This window comes from Rhyacophila brunnea, unplaced genomic scaffold (genome assembly GCF_057557595.1).
Source record: "Rhyacophila brunnea isolate RB1 unplaced genomic scaffold, BYU_Rbru_1.0 scaffold_4, whole genome shotgun sequence".
NCBI lineage: Eukaryota > Metazoa > Arthropoda > Insecta > Trichoptera > Rhyacophilidae > Rhyacophila > Rhyacophila brunnea.
This window is the reverse complement of record NW_028233068.1, coordinates 24,137,526-24,156,791: the sequence shown is the minus strand read 5'-3', so window position 1 is coordinate 24,156,791 and position 19,266 is coordinate 24,137,526. Positions and strand designations below refer to the sequence as shown.

The 19,266-nt window shown below is 32.2% G+C and overlaps 1 protein-coding gene across 1 annotated transcript in view; it reads left to right on the top strand.

The window, feature by feature from the left end:
• Positions 1-19,266, top strand: part of LOC147067123 (uncharacterized) — a 55,544-nt gene that overhangs the window by 30,518 nt on the left and 5,760 nt on the right. The window contains exons 2-4 of the mRNA XM_085954295.1: positions 6,577-7,096; positions 8,638-8,866; positions 17,190-17,363. Of these exons, the coding sequence (XP_085810421.1) occupies positions 8,638-8,866; positions 17,190-17,363 (403 nt within the window). The 5' untranslated portion in view covers positions 6,577-7,096. The remainder of the gene's footprint in view (positions 1-6,576; positions 7,097-8,637; positions 8,867-17,189; positions 17,364-19,266) is intronic.

Below are 19,266 nucleotides of genomic sequence, written 5' to 3'. Positions count from 1 at the left end.
ACCTGTCAGCGCCACATACATCTACGTACCTAAAACCACCACTGTTTGAGAGTAGATTTTGTGGAAATGATTTAATACTCTACATGATGTGTATGTCAATTTGAAATGTTCCTTGGCGTCAGTTTAATCTAGTTGAAAATAAATAATAAAATATGTAAGTAGGTACCAACCTAACGAATTTACAGACAATTTGAAACTAAAAATTAAAGGGGGCGGATTTCTAAGTCTGCTTAAGGGGGGCACTTTGCCTACGAACGTCACTGCTAAAACCTTCGGTAACAAATCTGTTTTACAAAAAATAGTACACCTACTCATTCTGACACGATGATTGCGCATTCAAAACGTTTGCTACATTAGTTATATTTGGATCATTCTGTTACTAGGTCTATAAACTCTAACAGCTATCAACATACATAGGTATCTACCTCAAATATAGTAGTATCAACAAATATGGGCAGCTCATTCTAATATAATATATCATGAGTAACCAGGTAAAATTTCTTTATAACGAAACTTCTCAATCTACCTAGAATATAATCAATGAACGTGATTATGAACTTATATCATTGAATCTTCACAGGAAACTTACATAAATAAGTATATTATATAGTTTACCGGTCACACAACTTTGCAACTATTTCCACCGACAAAAACGTCATTGCCAAGGTGATCCATCAAGTTTTTCTGGACTATTTCTAGTATGCTATAAAAATAAATTAACTTCATACTTATTACAAACACAGTATCGAATTGGTGTTGGAGGTTGTTTTTTATTTTTCTATTTTTCTTAAATTTCTCAATTGACTATTCTCATAATATATATTATCTAAATTAGATATTGCGCAATAATGCTAATACAATTTAATTATAGTAGGTACCTATGTAAGTAATTTATTATATTCTATAATTTCATGTCCGGAAATTTGTACGTAAACAGATTACTGTGAGATGTTGTGTGGGAAATGATGGTATTGATGTAAAATGTAATAAAAATCATCGGAATATAAGGAAAAGACACGAGAAAATAGATAAGTATAGATATATAGGATATAAGATATTATTATAGTAAGTATAGATTACAAATACAATAATATTTTATAATTTATATAAACTTCTGGTAGGTGCTCGTAAGTATCAAGTCGTAATTATTTATTATTTGATAATAATGACAGCGTTTTTATCAAATATTTGATACCAATCAATATTAAATTAATGTTCTTATTGAATCTAATAAAACTGGAACATTACTGCCTGAAATGCTTTACGAACAACGCGCATTATAAAATAAATTAATGCTATACGGTCATCTCTTTCCGATAATAAAGCTGACGATGAAATTTTGCTATGGCGAATATGTACAATTTACATGTAACCATGATACTTACATGTGAATGATGTGGCATAATTTATTTCATCGCATAGATTTTTTTGTTTAAGGAGATACCCATGTATCTTTTATGTAAGTGTAATAGTTTAGTGTAATATACTATCTAATTCTCGTATCATATATATTATTATATAAGTACTAATATGTGAAAAATAAAAGGGCCCTCGTAAACCAGCCTGCTCATGGATATAGGATCTGAATCTGGTTGAAATATTTAATAAATTCGACAGTGAGAGGGATTATTTCATATCATCATATTTACACGATTATTGTCATATTTCGCTAACGCTAAAATTAATATTGCTACATATAATGAACATGCATTTATATGAAGAAAATGAACCATGTCTCCATCGCGATAAGGGTATTTATTTACTGCAAATTCGTCTTTATGTCATTGAGCTAACGTGACCACTTCATTATTAATATTTACGGGAGCGTATGACTTGGTAAGTATTCGTCAATGTAGTAAAACGCTTTATTTCTGCGGTTTGTAGTTAAATATATTAATGAAAAGCCTAAGGGCCAAATGCATAGTTAAATTCAGGTGCTGAAGTGATTTTTATTAGTGGCAATAAGAAAAAACATGCGACTTGTTTATTATTATTCTTATTAGAACGTCTTTTAATGTTGAATTAATCTATGAACCCATTATAATATGTAATGATATTATTCATGGTGTGATAAAAAGAATATAAGTGTAGTATTATAGTATTATCACCATGTTAAAGTCCGCTTCTGCACACCCGTAAATTGTACGAGCGGAAGGGAAAGATTCACAGCACATCCGTCTCAACTGTTACAACTTCTTGTCATGTACGGTTTTAAAAATATATTATTATATTCTGCTTATCATCTAGCGAAGATCTTACACATTAATTTATTTAATGATAATATTGTTTCTTTTCACTACTAATAATGTTATGCTAGGCATGATTTCAATGGTGGTGAGTTCAATGCATGCGAGTATGCGACCCTCGTTGCCTAAAACGCAAGACACCGATTTTTTATACTATGGGTTCCGGATTCGATTCCCAGTGAGACCACATTAAAAAATTGTGAATTTCTTAAGCCTGAGTGTTTATGTGATTATTTCACCACTGATCTACTACTACTACACTACTGTAATCAAGGCTTATTGTCTGTTGTAGCGTTAGAAAAAATCGTATTCCTTACAAATATTTTATGTTCGATTCTGGGGTGTTTGATAAAGGATGCCTCATTCACAAATCTTGCAAGTATATCATTCATTAAACAAACAATAGATAATGCAATATATATATATATATATATATAGGTACCTACATATTATATATGAAAAAGCTTATGAAGTCAAAGTAGGTAATAAATAGTTTCGAATTATGGGTGTGGTAAATAAATACACATGTTGATTTTCAATTTGTGTTTGGAGTCAGAGTATAGATAATATAATAGATTGAGATAGACAACTGCTATAAGCATTAATTTATTATGTTGAAATTAATAATTATTTTTATACTGGCTAAAAGTAAAGTGTACCTACCTACCTACAAATTAATCATAAACACTAATAATTAGTGTTTATTTATTATTATTATTATTAATTATTTGAGTAATAAGAGTAAAATAAATTATAGTTCTATAGAATTATCCCTCATTTAAGTCACCCTATTTGAAATATATCTACTATATCAGATAGTAAATGGACGTTTGGGTGATACATACAAACCTTTTTATTGAATCATTATTATAAAAATAATAAATACATTTCGTCACTTTTTCAGCGAGCTATTGGTAACACAAAACGACTCTCACACAGTCACAGTGTTACATGATTTCGTTATTATGTGAGACTCGCTTTAGTTAATAATTTTTCATGGTAAACTATGTATAAGTTTTAAAAAAATCAAGTTTCTCATATGTTTTATCCCTCATACTTTCATAATGACAATCGAGAGGTGCAGTACTGTATTTTACTTACGAGCTGTGATTATTCATAAAAAAGGTAATTATTAATTTATGTGTATATGTTACGCCGAATGTGCGTAATTGACTATTACATGAAATGGGAAAAATTTTGGCTATTTCATGTAATAGTCAAGCCTGTTGCCTTATTCATGAATTAGGTAAATTTTCTGCCGAGTACATGAATTCGCCAGGGTATGGAAATCTTAAACTGTCAACATGACAGAAGAAAAAGTAAATTTAATACGGATGGTTTTATTAGTTATAATTGGACATAATATAATGTTATTATTATTAGGTTAGGTTAGGTTAGGTTTTGTAATTCTGAATTAAATTATTCAACTGAATGTCCATTTTGAGGTTAGCTAATAAGTGTCAACAAACTATCACAAACATACAATCGACCATTGCCAAAACGAATCAAATCGCGAAAATACCTTTCAATAAAATTCTTCCGTTATCATATTATAGTTCTAGATTTTTTTGCGCATAGTAAATGGATATGAACGTCATTGTAGTTATTGATTGGTATATTTTTATATTATAATCAATGACATTTGACACATTTGGTTAGTTTGATTAGTTGCAAAAAACACCACCGGAGCGCAATCATCTATTTTGACCATAGATAATATATGTACATTTTGACCAATGCATGAGCATTCGACACATTTAGTTTAATTGCAAAAAATAACACCGTAGCGCTACTATCTAATTTGTCCAATGCATGAACTAGGCAGAAAAATTCGAAATGCGAGTTCACGCACTCGCCAGATATTTTGTCTAATTCGTGAATAAGGCAACGGGCTTGCATTTTTCATGATTTAGGCAAAATTTTGCCTATTTCATGTAATAGTCAATTTCGCACATTCGGCGTAACATAGGTATATGAAAGATATAGGGATGACCATTTTTGTTTCAATACTATATGGATGCCAAATAACGATTCGGTACTGATTCTTTAGTATTTTGATATGCGCATCTATTCTATACACAAGGCTGCTATCGGCCGCTATCAAGGGTAGTTTATCATATTTATGTGTTGAGGTAGGTACTTATTATAATTGCTACAATACGTGATATATTTTAACAGCACATCTCTCAGCTGTGTCAACTTTTAGAGCGAGATAGATAGACAACTCTTGATAGCCGCCGATAGAGGCCGATAGCAGCCTTGTGTATAGAATAGATGCGATAGAGTCAATAAACATACAGTTTCGAATTCATTAACAGCTGGAAAAACATAGATAGTACGGCTATTGCTGAAGTAGGTACATCCAACAGAAAAATAAAATGCATGACATATCGATTCATATCTGAATGGGTAATCTGCAATAGTCGGTTCCTAGTTCTGATATCGTTATAGCGGCATTCCTAAGTGTGAGGAGTTTTCCATGAATCCGCCGTTGCTATTCAATGAGAACAATATGTTCAGACCACAATGACTGTTTCCTCATTTGCACTCACATAATGAAGGAAACTTTCGGATTTACTTGAAAAAATCTCACGTTAATTAACCGTGAATGTCGAGTTTGTAAAATACGTCAAAAAGATTTTTTCACTTCCACTGCTCACTCTCGTTACAACAATGCCCGATTAAATAATTCGGTGATTACCTATACTTACTTACCGTAATATAAGGAATCACTTTCGCTTTAGGTACAAGTCCGTTTTACCTATGGGAGTTTTTCTCACAGGCTGGCATCCGGACTCATTATAATATTTGGAAATTGAAAATTTTGAAAACGTCAGACAATGATTGAGAATCGGTTAGATTATATCAATCTTCAACAAATTGCTATATTATGCTAAGCATGGAGTTGCGTGGTAGATTGTTCAATACAAATCTATTGACTTGTTACTCATAAAAAAATATTAGAAAATTTCTTTGTTTGTCATTCAATATCAAGCAGAAACAGTTTTCTTAAGCTGAAAATTTAAAATTATTTGTTGTAACTCAGTTCAAATTTTCACAATTTTTAATGATATGGTATTATGGAAATTTAGAATTTAAGGGTAACCTAGCCTACTTACATAATAGTATGGTAATTTGTGTCATTTTATTTTAAAGAATGGTTGGAATCCAACTTGAATTGAAAGTTATTATACATTAAATTATTGTTATTTACTTTGTCAATGGTATTGAGTGAAAAAACAAGTCTCAACAATGGAAATGGCTTTTAAACATATTAAGTAAATAAGTTGGTTTAATTTATAGAATTCTAGGAGTGCTCTATAAAGTATATACCTATTATTTAAACCCCGACAGAACTTGAAATTATTGTAAATCATAACACAAAAAATAACTTTTAATCATTTTTTTATTATTCATAATGTCAATACTTAATTAGTATTAATATGTGTTTGAAAATGATTTCGGGCATATGGCCACAGTGTCTATTCTCGTCAAAGCGCATTCTGGACGTCCCGAATAACTTAAATGACAGGAATAGTGTTGGCTTTCAAGGCGTCAATTGTTGCTTGTTTATTGTATGTGAACTACCCATGTCTCATTTGGATGAATATTTCAAAAAAGGTTTTCTGATAAATCGGTTTCGAGGTTCTTTCGAATTTTGTATCATCATTGCGCTATCAAAACTAACTAGGTAAGTAGTATGTTTATGCAATAATGGCAAAAACATTGAGAATTTTATAGACTGCGTCGTCGAACATGGAAATATTGTTTAAAACAATCCCAAAATACTTTTTGTATAGTTTTGTTAAAATCACATAGCCTCACCTGATCGAATGCGTTATCTGCGACAAAAAAAATCGCCCCTGCACATAGCTAATTTGAAAGTCGCAACAATCGTACTATATAACTTCATAATATTGTATTATTGTAATATTTTTTTGATAATATTATATTAGTAGTAAACTACTGCAAAGTATTGCTAGATTTCACTAACCTTCTTCGTAAAATGGGCACTTTAAAAACAGTTGATAATTCATTAAGTGTATGTAGGTAATTTCTTACCTACATACTATAATTATTATATGTTTATGTAAACACCAGAAATTCGTTCCTCTGCGAAGCGTGACAAAGCAGCAGTGAAAACTAGGAGAACTTGAAAACAAAATAACATTGTACACAGATAATGTGTGTCAGACATAAATTAAATCTAGAAAATTACTAATATGAAACGCCTAAGATCAAATCTGATCAGCGAGGCATCTAGTATAGACGCCTAATGCATCGTATTTGTATTCTCAATGCTAACTTTTCTATTTTCCTTTTGTTACAGATGGCCTTCCATGATGGGAGATATCAAACGGCGTGAGAAACTACATGACAAAATGATCATTAGAAAGTTTATACAAGTCATTCATGCGACTCTTCAGTTACAAAAATGGTAATAACCTCGTGTGTATGTTAAGTTAACTCATTAATCATAAAATTATCGAATGAATATTACATTTTCTCAGTAGGCATACGAGTACTTACATGTTTTTTTTTTACACGTATTACCTTAATTGCTTGTTTAATAATAAATAACATACACATATAATATTTACTTTAACAAAGTTTACATGAGCATTGACTATTTTTCTTCACATTATTTGTGAAAATAGAAAGTGACAGCTTTGTGGAATAGACAGTAAATGTGTGAAGCTGAAAGTGCATTATTTATTTTGAAGAAACTTATTAGTGTGAAAAATAAGCTGACATAGCTTATGTCTCAATGTGAAAAGTTCGACAGTTTTCAGCTGACTCCTGTGAAGTAAAGTGACTGTGCTAGAAAGGATCCTTGGAAAGTCGCCATCGTAAGTATACCTACTTCATTATTTTTACTGACTTTATTTTATATATGAAAACATAAACCAATGTGTATGGGAATAATAAACAATATTAAAATAATAATAGTTATCTATCTGCCGTTGTCTCAAGTCAAGGCACCATATCGGCCCCTCACAGAAACATCATTTTCATATTAAAAAAAATACTTCCTAAAAATGACGCGAAAACCTGCATTTCATAAGTATTAATATAGGTACATTCTTTTAATCGTTTAATTGACACACTTAATATCCTCTGAGTATGTATGTACCGGTAGGCGGCCTTTCATTTGGGGGACCCGGTGAGGTCACTATATATATAAATAGTATATGTATATTAAAACATATTATATATATATCATTTCATAAATTTTTAATGATCTCATTTTTCTTTATCTCTTCAATAGTACATGTAACATGATATGAAAGATACCCTTTATACAAAACTTTGTTACAGAATATATATATTAATTTGGTGATTCCTTGTCAGCGCGGAGGTATTGCTCTTAGGCGCACTGAGAGTACTGGAAGACCCCGCCCCGCTTACGAAAAGTTGGAATTAGGTATGATTAGCGGTTGTGATCGAGTAATCTCGAGAAGTAGTCAGAAAAGATGAATCTCGAATCTCGAGAAATTAAGTTTACAAATTTTGAGAATTATTATTTCTCGAGGAATCATCAAGAGTAATCTAGAATTGTTACGAGGTAAAAATAATAAAAGGAAGTTGAAACGAAAATTTCATTAATTGACAAAAAATCATCGGTTAAAAAACTTGGAATAAGAAATGATAAAAAAAAATGTCTCGATTATGAAGCAAATAAAGCAAAATAAAATTGTCGGTGGTCGAGAAAAAATATCTTGAATTCGAGAATTATTCTCGAATCTCGATAAACAAAAGAAAACGGAAAATCACAAGCTCTAGGTATGATTCAAATGAGCTGTATCAGACATTGTTTTCTTACAGAAGGTACTCTCCGCGAATAGGTGCATACTTAAATATTTATTATTAATTTAAATTACACAGAAGGCATATCGTGACGTGCACCCATAAAATAAAGGTACGAATTTTACAGATCACATAAATTACAACAGGGTAGTTGCACTAAGTATAACTTTCACGATGGATGAGCGGTAAAGTATCCGATTCTGAAACCATGGGCCGCGGTTTGGAACCCCGCGTTTGGAAAAAGTTTATACTTATACTATTTTTATACATGTTTGGATTCAGAGCATTATCCTAAAAGGTTGAACAAGTGGTAACATCGATTTCTCGTAATCGAATCAGGCACATTAGATTGTAGATCCAGATACTAAATGTTATTAATTATTTATAATAATACCTAAGTAACTAAGTATTATTATGTTAGTTGTCAATACCTGGCTCTTTTATCACTTGAAATTATTTTGTGTCGTTAGTAAAATACCGAATGAAACTAACATTATAATTTGTAATCAAATTTTATTAAATTTGCTGTCATTAGATGAAATATTATGTCAGCACTGAAGACGTGAATTATTTATGTTTTCAGATGAAACTACGCGTGTTTAGGCGATGCCTTATATTTGCAACATTCTTCGGGTGCTGCGCGTGTTGCGCCCTGCTGGCGGGTGCTCTCGGCACCCCGCGCTGGGTCGTCGCCAGGGCCACTCGAGCCGGCACTGCCCAAGACAACAGTAGGGGACGAATCAACTTTGGACTTTTTCAAGGACGCCGAGAACTTAACTTTGCCTATGGATGGAGGACATTCGATTTTAGCGGTAAGTGTAGGAACCGCAAGTGAATTTTTATCCAAAAACACAAAGTTTGGTATAGTATACGCTTCATAACTTTCACTCCGGCTCTAGGTTGAAAATGCTGTAATATGTTCTAAAAATATATTTTTTACATAATATACCTAGTATTTATTTAATACTAAGTACATATATGAATACAGATGTATATTTGATCTAATTTTATGCAATGTAATCAGACAAAAGGGCATACCTATCAGTGTAGTAAAAGGTGCAAAAAAGTGCAACGTCATAAAACGTACACTCTAGAGAAAGCATTGACGAATTAAAGTACATTAAAACCTCAGGCGCATAATGAATCTAGGGCTTTTAGTAAATGGTCAACATCGCAATTATATTACAAATTACTTTTTAATTGATAACGGACCCACCGTAGAATGTAAATACGATCGTTTATCTTTCATTTTAGTTGATAGATTGTTTTGTTAATTAGGATTGTGAAACTTAATTCGAATACTGCCATTTTTTTTTATTAAAGTGTCGACGAATTGAGAAAGAATAATATTTTTTGAGATAGCATGAGATTATATAATATAAAATAATATGATTCTCATGCAAGTTTGTTTTTTTTCTGTGCCGTTGGAAATTTCTGCAACACAATGAGTGGAGTCGTATATTGTCTTAGTCAATGATTATTATAAAAATACAAGGAATATAAACATTCTATTGACTATTCAGTCCACTTACTAAAGTATTCACTAAGTATATAGAATGCAAGGCTGAAAACATAAGGAGAAAAGTAATGCCAATTGCTATGTCATGCTTTACGTAGGACCTCGTGATACGATCGATTAAGACCTAGTGTGGTACGGGGCGGGTTGGTTTGGAGAGGTTTATGTGTATGTTGATTGGTTTAGTTTAGAGACCTCACTAGGAAAATATTGCTTATGCGATATATCAATATTTAAATGTTAAAATATTTTTGTTGTCAGGATTTTTTTATACATACACCAGTTGTGAAAATATACGAATGCTTAAAAGATTTTCATATTTTCTGGTAAAGAGATCATTTTATTTGCTTCATGGAAATCCACCACTCTATAGGCATGTCCAATGTGCACCAAAGAATGAATGAATGATGATGGGGTGGTATGTTATAGTAATTGTATTACCTGACTTAGGAACCGTTGGCAGTAAATTTAATGTGATTGGAGAACGGTTTTTATTACGTCAACGTAAACTCACTGTCAAGTTTTTTTGTTGACAAAAAAATGCAGCACTTGTCACGACCGTAGTCTTTACATGGTGAACTGTACTCGTACTCGTCAAGAAAAAAACAGTTTTCATCTAAAGAATTTCGTCAGTAAATTTTATACTATCATCAGTGTTTTGCAATCTTCTTATTAAGGCGGAACACTAGGACTATCTAATAATTCTCCAGTACTCTAAGCATCGACAAGACGCTCCTTATAATGAATAATCTTAATTCGTTCCTTCTCAAATATTCTTTAAATATTGATTTAGTGGACGGCTTTTAATGAAAATTACAATACATACAAGTATTACTATGCCGCAGTTTTCAAGTCGTAAGCTCAGTGAATTCTCGCTCACGTATTTAAGGGATGAAGCAGATTGTATTCGAAACATGAGAAACTCCATAAATATTGGGTTATATTACATCATTTTTGACATAATTTGATTAGCGTCTCCTATATACACATACCCCTTACAGATTTCTTTAACAGCATACTTCAGTGAAACGACATATAATTTTCAACTATAGGTACGAAGAAATTTCGGACTCGCTGGCAATCGGAGAGAAAAAGTTGAGCTGTGAACATGTCAATTTGTTTTGTGATGGCGACGCGGGAATTAATTCTTAAATCGTCTAAAAATGACTAAAAAACGTTACCCATTTACTTGAAAAAAAAAACATGTCAATGAATATATTATTATTATTACTAATAGAACAATAAACATAACATTAAATGGACGCATGTTGAATTTATATGACAAATTATGTTTTGTTCTCCGTTTGCACAATCTTCGCGTCGCGTAGTCACGATCGTTTTAGACTGTGCCCCAGCTGAAGTATTGCTTTAAGCTTTAATAATAACTACAATAATTACAACTACAGTTTTTTTAGTAAAATGGATTAGAAATGGAACGGAATAGTTACTCGCTAAATATTGAGATATGCGGATAAAAATAATTGCACAGTTTTTACGAATTTTATGTAGGTAAATAATAAGTTTCAATATATTATTATGTTAACAGAGTATACTGAGACACTTTGACTATTTTTTTAAATAAAAATAACTACCTATGTATGTTATTTGGTTTAATTTGAGGATTTAGTGGAGAGTAGCTTTTTGCTTCTAGCCTACGTATGTCTCGTATATGTAGGTACTCCCTGGATAACTATAACAAAATAGACCCTGAAATTTTAGTATTAAAACTGTTAATATTTTTAGTATTCAGTATGTAATTTTTTGGATAAACTCTGAAACTAACTTCTTTTGATTATTTTAGGAAATGGTGCGTCATATTTTCACACAACTTCGACGCGTACCGTCGTAGTATTTTGTTTAAAGTTAAAATGACACCGATTCGGCAACGTTATGAATAAATTAGCTATAACAATAATAATAATCTACGAAATTTACAGTTTCAATGAATCAAAAATTGTTTGGCTAAAATGACTATTTTTGACAGATGCAGGCGAAAATATTGAATTTTGCTACAGATAAATCCGCAACGCGAAGTAAATTATAACGTGTAATTTTAAGAAAATGCAATTATAGATAATAGTTGAAAAGTGCTCAACGGTAACTTAATATACAGTAGAATTATACTGTCATGAAAATTTGACTAACAGTTATGTATTACTTTTAGAGATATGAATAGGTGTCAGTCAACTGACATGTGGGTATGTAAGTATATGGGCGCCAACTGCTCTCTTCTTAGTGTGTAAGACAATTTATTAATGCAGTTTGTTAAAAAGAAAACACTGTAATTCAAATAGGATGTTAACATTTATTGCAAGTTGACATAATATTATTATAATATAATATGGGTGATTATAGTTTAATAAGCGGTACAAAGTAAAGTAATATGGTTTTTAACCATTTAGACTTCGCGATCATTGGTTTTTAGGATCGGCATAGCTATTTAAAACATGAAAAGGTTAAAATGGTAGTTAGCTAGTATGAGAATCTCTCCATTGTTATTCCATTTAAACTGACTCTCTAGTGTAGGGTTTCACAAACTGTTTTTTGAACACTTCGCAAACCCGGAAATTTTAACGGAACACTTAGTTTATTTTGTAGGTTATTTATTAGCGCAGCTAACCGTTCTGCCAATTTTGGCAACTGTCGTTAAACTGACAAGACTTATCAGCAGGTCAGTTAAAAACAATATACCCCATCTTTTACATGCGCACGGTGTGAGAAAAGATGGTCCTCCGTCTGTACCAAGATCATGGCCCCCACATCCAAAAGTGGGCCCCCAGGCTAGAATCTTTGGCGGGCCCCCTACTTATCACTAAGGTTAAAGGCAATGTGACGGTCTACAGTTGCATATTCCAAATGGTGTTCGAAGTAAAATTAAGGGTATTTTTAGCGATTTTTTGTGTTTTTAAAATATCCACTTTAATGTTGATATGCACAATTATGGACATGTCAAATATCGACAATAATCAAAAATTGTAAGTATGGCGAAACCACTTATTATTAAATGTTAGTACGCTTGTAGTGATTCTAATAGTGCATGTTTGTGATGTGTGTTTATCTCACTTGGCTGGTCGATCTCTCACGCCGGGCCCCCCGTAAGCCCAGGCCCCCTGGCTAGAGGCCTGTCAGCCCCCCCCCTTGTGGGAGCCATGACCCATCTAGATACTTGACGTCATAAACATCAGTGGAGATTGATCATCACTCGCCTTTCAATATGAAGTAGATTCTTTAATTATTTTAGTTTTACTTATTTTACTTCTACTTAGTAGAAGATCTTTAAATGTGTCAGGGCTCGAAATGGACCAGAACGCACCGGAGCGCCGTCCGGTTCATAAAATTCACAAAATTGTGGCTCCACTTATTTATATAAATCATATTTACAATTAATGTAAGTAGTATAGTATAATATAGTTGATATTTTCGTAAAACTATCAAGCGCTCCGGTTCGTAAAATTTTCCATTTCGAGCACTGAAATGTGTTGCAGTGTATAAAACCTTTCCAAATGGTCGCGGAACACCTATTCAGGTTCAGGAACACTGGTGTTCCGTGGAACATAGTTTAGGAAACCCTGCTCTAGTGAATCTGCATGTGTAAAATCCGAGGTATCCGTCAAAGAAGAAATTGTTCAGCAAATTTTGCTGAAGATCCAAGGAGACCGTTAGCCGTGCTAGGTTGAGGTTGGAGTGATTGGGCGAAAGGGATTGCAAGCCATTCTCTCACAGGAAGCTTGGCGCCAGTCCCTTGGTATGAAAGATATACCTACCGTCTTACTCGTATGCTGTCCTTATCTCTTGCCATGGTTCTTCGTTTTTGATTAGGACTGGATTTTTTATAGAGATTTCCTCATGTATAATTATTTTTTATATTTGCATATCTAGTTTGTGTATAGATAAATACGTGTTGTGATTGCAACTAGTATGTATAAACAGAAGTCATATATTTAGGTTACGCATAGTTGAGAAGGTTTTCCTCAACATCTTTGTACTCACTCTATTAGTAAGCTTTACTTCAACTCAATACGTGATTGAATACAGTGAAATTAATTTCAGCCATTTCATATCATTCGCAATTATTTTGCGTATTGAATGGCCTATTGTTGTGCTATAAATATATTATTATCTTCTCTCGCTTTCTTATTTCGAGCATACACACTTCCAGCATGATTTTAATGGCATTATTATTAAGTAGGCATATTATTTTACTTCTTCTGTTATAAAATCATTAAACTCACACACGTACTTTGTATACACTGTTAGCTGTTACAGTGCTATAGAAACGAATAACTACCGAAAACATTAAGAGAAATTTAATAGTAACTACATACTTATGTTTCATTTAAAAATACAATAATTGTGTATATACAGTGACGTTCCGTGAGGGTAGGCAGATTGAGCATCGCTTGGGGGCGGCAGTTTCTCGAAGGGCGGCAAATCGAGGAGAATCATTTGGTGTATAATATATAAATAGCTAAAATTATTTTGTTTACGTGCACAGTAAAAATGGTGTGGAAATAATAAATCTCTGTATTGCTAAATGGTCAAACCAAATGTGTCAGAAATATCAACCAAATTAAGACCTTAGTTCTGGTGTTTTCGATAAATGTCTAATTTATAAAATTGTGTTTATTTGCTTTTTATATTTAAATTCAATTTTCTGTGTTTTAGTGGTTTATCTTTTGTTAGTAAGGTATCCATACAACACATTTCTTAGATATCGGAGTCATGAAAATAAATGATGATAAAAAATGGGGATGGCATTTTGGCGCTGCCTAGGGGCGGCATTTTATCTAGGGACGTCACTGTGTATATATAGCAATGCGTGGCAAATATATGTACAACCAATGACACCCTGTGTGCGTTGATAAGTCATAGAGTGCTTAGGGGCGGCGGAATCTAATGGGTGTTATCTAAGTTAAGGAAAGAATCGTCGCTTCTAGTGAAGGTTTTGTGAATGTTATTAAAAGATTTTCTACTAACTTTTGGCAATCGTAAAAGTGTATCTGAGAGTACTATGTAAATGTCAGTGAATTTGTTAATCAGAAATTTTATTTGCATTTTCCGTAAAATATACAAAAAAAGAATATGTTTGTGGATAATTTAAATTATTTTGAGTATGTTTAAGGTCAGCACTTTCCATAAAGATATTACGATAACATTTTGATCATATTTTTAATATACCTATAGTATGATTGCAGTGATATTTCTTTTGTGCTTCGTTTAAAGCCAGTTTATTAGGTGACGAAAAAGGAATGCGTCGTATTCTTTCTATATATATATATGGATATATTATAAGTACCTACCTATGTATTATTAGGGTAACTCAAAAGATAAGCGAACCATAATATGGTTTTATTACATATTCATTTATTTCTTATTTATTTATTAGGTATTTATTTCATATTTATCACATATTATGTGCCTCCGTAGAGTGGAGATAATCTTAACTCATTTTTTTGCGAATATATTAGCTATTCATCCAGTTGATTCGGTCTATGCTCTGGATCAAATTCACATTGGAAACAACGTTTAATAAATTTTTATCAGACGTACCATTTAATTTCGCACCCAAGGCTTTAGCAAAGGCTTCGCCATGACTTCAAGGCTCATCAGATTGGACGACTCAATCTCAATTTTGCGTAGTATTAAATAATTAAGGAATATTTTAGTACAATACAATTATTTTCACAAAAAATCAGTTGGGCTTGTTCTGTTCTAAGGGCTTTTATTATTGTCCTTTTACTTTTACATTATATTAAAATTATAATAAATTTTTGTTAAAAAAATTTTTTTAAATCACTCCATACATCAATTATTTTACTTGGCATATAGATTATTGTATGCAGATTAAATTTTTTTTAATTAGTTTTAAAACATAACGTTTTATTATGATAATGAAATCGCTGTGAAGTAAATCATTGAATACATTCCGACGGATAAAATTGACGTAAACATGACTCTTCAACTTTACTATGCATGATACAATAATGGTATCATTTCCGATCGCAGATTTTCCGTTATACGATTTTAATATTATATTATTATGATGTGTCGAACAATTAATTGACTTTCACTCTGGGAAAACGAAATGCCGTGTAATTACAATCTGGGATAGAATTATCCAATGACATTAATATGGACAAAGCATCTGGAAAAAAATGACACTCACTTTTTTGTCGGGTCTCCCGAATGGCATAATTCATATTTTCATATCAATATCGCTCGCTCAAATGAGAATTGATACTAGAAACACTGTTCTAACGCCATTACAATAAAGGTGATATTGCTATAAATTCCCAATGCGTGATATCGCATAATGGAAATTGCAAAATTTTGTCACGTGGCGTCTACCTATACATGTGCGAATGTCGCTATGCGCGAATTTACTTGCTAGCTACTGTACTGATTGCGTTGTCGAAATAATCTCATTGAAATTTATCGCATCCAGGAACTACCGAAAATACATCATTAAATATAGTAGGTAGGTACTGTAAATTATAAATGCCGGCGGTACGGAGGACCACATTAAGCCATAAAGCACATTTATTTGGAGAGCGACCAATTCTAGCTGGGTTGGACTATATAAATCTCCACAATAACGTTGCAAAAATAAACAAACAATCGTGAAATATATTACAAGTAAAAACCAGTCATTGTTCTGGAGAATAACCACTATACCTAAGCTTACTATGAACAGGGTTGATTATTATTAGTTGAACAATATTGACCAATTTACCTGACATTTTAATAATGGAAAAAACCTCGAAAACAACAATATTGTATAACCAATGCACAGAAAAAAATAACAATTACATGGAGCTAGGACATAAAAAATGTGGCACTTCAAAGAAACAAAAATATAAAACCACTAGTGATTTCTGCAACATGAGTAGTGCCACATACACTGAAGAAACATGGTCGAGATGAGGATTGCTCACTTCCTGGGAGTTAAACACGATTATCCTGAATATAAATGTAACATTGCCCGGAGATTCATGACGCAATAAGTAACTAATTATAGGTACCAGCCAAGGCCGACTATATACAGTCAGGGGCACGAAGCTGCAAAGATTGTAGAGCTGGTGACTAGTTCTAGAATGTACCCATTGCTTATTCATCGAATGTAATATAGTAAACTATATAGAAAATTATGATTGTTAAATGGTATAAAATGCTAATATGTTAATTAATTTTAATGAAATGTTCAATCGAAAATCTTCAATTACTGCGATCAGGTTACCGCATTGCATTCGAAGATAAATTAGAATACATTATAAAATATCTTCGTTATAAGTACCTACTTATAGATTGAAATAAGTAGTTAATTTTTTAACGCACCCAATAAAATATTATGTAACACAATTAATTTGAAAAATACTTTGGTAATGTAACGCTTCATTAACTAAACATTTACACGGCCCAAAGAATGATTTGATCTTTTACTAATTAATTATAAGAAACTAATGAATTTTACTCTTACTTTTATCGGATCGGGTACTGTCAAGATTGATGATTTTAAAACTTTTATTTTTTACTACGGTTCTATAAATATATTAATATTTAGAATTTTATTATACTTTTACAGTGATATTATTATAATGTCGTAACTTATTAAATTTTAGTTCCTTCCCTGGTGAGATCTGAAGCTGAGTTACTACATCCGGCGGCATGGGCTGGCACAGTGGCGTGCGTGTCAGTCGGGCTAGTTCTCGCAGCCCTCGGTGCATTATTTGCTGCTGTCAACACTGCGACATCTCGACTTGTACCGGGGCTATACTTATTGAACTCATTAGCAGGTAACTGATACATTGTTGTTATATAATTTTCACCGTTACCACTCAGGTGCGGATTAAGGCCTAAGCAGACTAGGTAACTGTCTAGGGTTTTATTTCATTTTATGCCATTGAATAGTTGACTAGTATATACATTTTTGTCGGAAGTACATAGTTACTATACTTTTTTTAAGCCGGGAGTATGTAGTAATATAATTTGATATGAGAAAATCCCTTAAATACCTTAGATCAAATTCTTACACATCAAAATGTCACGATTTTTTAAAAAAAGTTACGCTTATAACATTGAGAAAAGCATACATAATAATTTGTTACAGAGGAAAAATCCAATAATAGTATGTTTCTCAATATAATAGGGTCGGGTCACTACAGTGTGAAATAGTGACTTTTGGAAGTAGTTAAGCTATGGTGGCTACTTTGTATAGGTAGGTACTTGCAGTGACGTCCCTAGACAAAATGCCGCCCCTAGGCAACGCCACAATATCGCCATGTTTTTTATACAGTATTTTTTATCATCCTTTCATGACTTAAATATCTAAGAAATGTGTTGTATGGATACATTACTAACAAAGCACGGAAGTAAACTAGACATCGCGAAACCAACAAAAAGTTACAGCACCTTTAAACCTTTTATGTTAATTAATACATTTTGTTTCCAACCAGTGAGCTGATTTTTTTAATGGAAAGATATTTTCGGTATTACTAGGTTTATGTAGCTATTTCTATATAGGTATACCTACCATATGATTCTCTTCGATTTGCCGCCCTTCGAGTAGCTGCCGCCCCCAAGCGACGCTCAATCTGCCTACCCTCACGGGACGTCACTGGGTACTTGTTAATCATATCTATTTACGAGATCTATGAAGATAATAATATTTTGTAATATATCAACGTAGAAAAATATCTTAGAACTAAGAATATATTATAGTATGGTGTAAGTTAGTTTTTAAAATTTAAATAAGAGTTAAATATAACTAAACTTAAATATGATTGAATGGCGCAGACAAACTTTAAAAAGTGATTTAATATTTAATTATTGGCTTGAATGCTGAAAATGAAAAGCCTTTAAACTATAGAGTTTAATGGCTTTTCATTTCTGTATAGATATATTTGGTGATTTATGATAATTTCCGCGCAAATGTCACGGAATTCTCTACAAAAAATATACATTTACGTACAGATTATTACAGTCGTTGAATGCAAGAGTATTGTGGGTAAATATACGACGTAGCGTACCTGTAGGTAGATTGCGACAACTACTACATTCAGTGGTGGCTCGACGACATTCTAGGTGGTGGGGTTTATGGATTAAATAATACCTACATACTGTCTCATAACATCAATTGTGTACCAAGCTACTTATAATAATACGATTTTATTAATGAGGAAATGAGTCATTTTTCAGAATAAATAATATGATTATCTGAGTCGTTACTTAGTCACACCTAAAAGTCGTGCTTAAAAATATTAACTTAATTCATAATAATTATTATTATAGACTTACCATTATCAGTTTTGAACAACGACATATAGTGAGCGTTTTACTCACTTGGGGGTTATTTGATTCGCTCCCCAGTATGCGTATAATAACGTTTATTCATTCACATACTTAGAACGAGATTTGTACCACGGCAACGGGATGGGACTGAGTCACCCGGTCAGCGAAAAATATACTCCATTGATTTCTTAATTTGTACATAGGTGTCACCTTGAAATATAGCGTATTTAATTTAATTCATTATTTGAATACCGCGTAATCATCATTATGTTATTACAGTATTTATATTCATTGCTTTATTTATTTGTATAATAATAAACATCTCTATAAAATTGCTATAAAACGGATTTAGATGGATAGAATAAATTAAATAGTTAATTTAATCATGTAACTAAGTAGGTATATTAT